Source organism: Notothenia coriiceps, unplaced genomic scaffold (assembly GCF_000735185.1).
Source record: "Notothenia coriiceps isolate Sejong01 unplaced genomic scaffold, NC01 NC01_scaffold00037246, whole genome shotgun sequence".
NCBI lineage: Eukaryota > Metazoa > Chordata > Actinopteri > Perciformes > Nototheniidae > Notothenia > Notothenia coriiceps.
In genome coordinates, this window is record NW_011369947.1 from 11,149,923 (window position 1) to 11,153,203 (window position 3,281).

Genomic DNA, 3,281 nt, shown 5'->3' on the forward strand with positions numbered 1-3,281 from the left:
TCATGTCATTTGCTCACTACTAGTCTTTTTTTTACCACCAGGTGTGCAAAAACTACAGGTACATTTAATATATATATATATATATTATATTATTATCGGTATCGGTATCGGTCTTGAGAAGCAGGAAGGTATCGGTTTCAAAAAAACAATATCGTGCATCCCTAGTATAAATGCAGACCTTCACCACTCTAGCAAGATGGATGCATTTTGGTTCCATTAATGAGAACATCTCTGTTTGACAAAGGGTGTCAAGCTGTCCAAAGAAACACAATGACACTGATTGGGTTTGAGCAGGTTTATTACATCTCTCTTGTATCCTTCTTTGCGGGGCTGTTGTACAGAGGGACTTAAAGCAATCACAAACACAAACTCTAATCAGTGAGTTTAGCTCCAGAGAATGAACCACTTCCACCAACTCCGACAGTAGCTATCAGAGATCTGTAGGACGGTGCATCGGGTAAATAAAGTCACTGACACAACTTTAACTCACTCTAAACTTACTTAACATCTTCTACAAATATTAGCAACAAACCAATCCTTGTTTTACTGAAATGTGATTGGAGGAAATATCAGTTAATTCATCTTTACATATAAGAAAAGCTGAGTGCAGATTTCTTTAAACTGAAACTCAAGCAGAAAAAGCCTCTTTTTTGCAAAGCCAAGCTCACATGATATACAGCCTTTTATTGTTATCTACATCTACTGAATATCTTCTCTGACCGCAGGACAAAGAGCTCTAAGGGTACAATATACATCTCTGAGGTTCAACTGAGTTGTTGGCTAAAGCAGGACTTAGAGAGTCAGTGCAGGGGATTCAGGTTTATTTCCCAGGTGTGTTTATGTGCAGGGTTTCTGGTGATGAGTCCAGAACATTCTCCTGTCAGCAGGCAGCGCAGGTTTGGGACTTTATTTGACCATACTGTTGAAAAACAAAGAGAAGGAGATTAGAGATCGTCTGTGACTCTTTTTATATTATCATATCGTCCTATATTTGCACATTTGTTCATTTTAACGACATGTATATCATTTCCATGCTGAATAAAGTCAGAGAGTAATCAGGAATTGAGGACAAGAACTATTTTTTAAATGTTGTTGGTCAGTGTTAATGTTTTTTTTGTCTTTGGAAACAAAATCATTAAGATAATCAGCTGAAAGAGATAACAAGATTAAGCTTTTCATCAAAAACAATTAAATCCAAATGGTCAAATAATTTAATTAGGTAAAGGTAGCGCAGGGAGAACTAGTATACGTTAGATATTGTGGCGTAAAAACAGTAAGTCTAAAAACTATGGTTATCAAATCACCTCTCCTTTTATGCTGCAAAACCAGGAGTAACACACTCAAATTAAATAGATAATACACACCACACAATCTCATGCTATAAATCTACTCTAAAATGATAAGTTAAACTAAGGAAATGGCTCCTACAGTACTCTGTGGTCGTTTCCATTATGTAGAACATTTGAAATTCTAGCCGCTCTACAAACAATATGGTCGGTAAGCTTGGGTTTATGTGGCAGTGCAATGGACAAGAACATGAACAAGGAAGTAACAAGGAAACACACATGCTTAAAGAAATGGGATTGTGGTGGTCTAATGGATAGTGGTTCAAATCCCACCTGGAACACCACCACTAGTGTGCCCTTGAGTAAGGCGCTTAGCCCTCAGTTACTCCAGGGAGAATGCCCCTGTAATCGGTAATTGTAAGTTGCTTTGGATAAAAGCGTCAGCTAAATGAAATGTAATGTAAATGTCGTTTTTGGATATTATACACTAAATGTGCTGGACACTCACATGCTGCTCTCCCTGTAGCGGTCCAGAGCCTCCTGGGCCACGACCTCGGAGAACTTGGGGTCGCTCCAGGGAATGTCCCCCGGCACGCTGACGTTCATGGCCGGAGCGTCGAAGAGCTGCACGGACACGCTCGTTTCTGCCGGCTTCTGCTTCTCTTCAGCGTCACTGCCCGTCGTCACCTGCAGGGAGAGGTAAGAGGATAAAATCCACTGGGTGAAATATGGACAGCAATGAATCGATAAAGAAGTGTTTGCAGTGGAAAGGTATTGAAGTAGAAATGGTTATAATGAGATAGAGAGCTTTTGCAGACCGTTCACATGCAAACAAACTTATTTAACTACAGGAAAGGGAGAACCCCAAAAAGCCCAATAGGCCCTCTTTAATGCCAACCAACAGAGAAAACTGTCAATTTAAAAACACTTAAAAACTCCTGAATTAACCAAACAAAAACATTCAAATACAATAATTGTCGTCTTAAGATATCATGTTTTCAGATTTCTTTCTCCTAAAATGAATGACATCTCTTTATACATTTTCTGTAGCAGCTTTTTAGAAATGTCATATATTGTTGATTGAGGAGAGACTTCATCACACATATGGAGTTTTGCCACAGGTGTACGTACCGTCTGAACCTGGAAGACGTCGGTGATGTTGGCCAGAGAGGACACCCAGCCGAACTCTCTGTTGAGCATGTCGAGGACGGAGGAGGTGTTGAGCATCTTCTCCTCGAACCTCTTCAGGAGGAGGTTGTACTGCTGAGTGAACCGCTCGGCCAGGGCCAGCGCCTCCTCCAGCTCCGCCTTCAGAGGGCCTTCCAGAGGCTTCCTCCCGGAGCAGTCTGCGGGGGAAACATCATCAAGACGCACGAGTAAGGGTAGAAAAAACACTTATCTGATTACACCGGGATAATAAGGACATTTACTTTGATTAAGTGCAGGGTTTTTGGCAATTCAGTCCAAGACTATATGGCCTATCTCAGGGGTTCCCAAACTTTTCAGCCCGCGACCCCCAAAATAACAGTGCCAGATCTGGCACTGTTATTTTGGGGGTCGCGGGCTGAAAAGTTTGGGAACCCCTGAGATAGGCCATATAGTCTTGGACTGAATTGCCAAAAACCCTGCACTTAANTCCAAAAGCCTGAAATAAAACATGTTATAGAATCAAAATAGCACAAAATCTCAAAATTGACCAGTGCTTGAAAAACGATGTTTTTGCCTGCCGTGTCTCGCCTTAATGTATCATATGTTTGCGAATTGAAATGAATGCACTAATACATGTAGTTTAATCCACGTGAGTTTACAACAACAAAAATAATCGCTTTGTTTTTATATCACATCCGACCGGAGGAAAATGCAGCACGGCTCTCACTACCGATAATCCTAATCCCACGGGCAAACAATAATATGTAGAGTGGTAATAGTTTACTATATTATTAGTGTCTAATATTACTGCTATAACAATCACACATTGAGTTGTTAAAATCAGAC

At 40.6% G+C, this 3,281-nt stretch overlaps 1 protein-coding gene across 1 annotated transcript in view; it reads right to left on the reverse strand.

Annotated features, from left to right (window-relative positions):
- Nucleotides 1–280: 280 nt before the first annotated feature.
- Nucleotides 281–3,281, reverse strand: part of clu (clusterin) — a 13,030-nt gene continuing 10,029 nt past the window's right edge. Inside the window, exons 8-10 of the mRNA XM_010794785.1 lie at nt 2,418–2,632; nt 1,795–1,973; nt 281–919 (exon numbers count right to left, since the gene is read on the reverse strand). Of these exons, the coding sequence (XP_010793087.1) occupies nt 907–919; nt 1,795–1,973; nt 2,418–2,632 (407 nt within the window). The 3' untranslated portion in view covers nt 281–906. The remainder of the gene's footprint in view (nt 920–1,794; nt 1,974–2,417; nt 2,633–3,281) is intronic.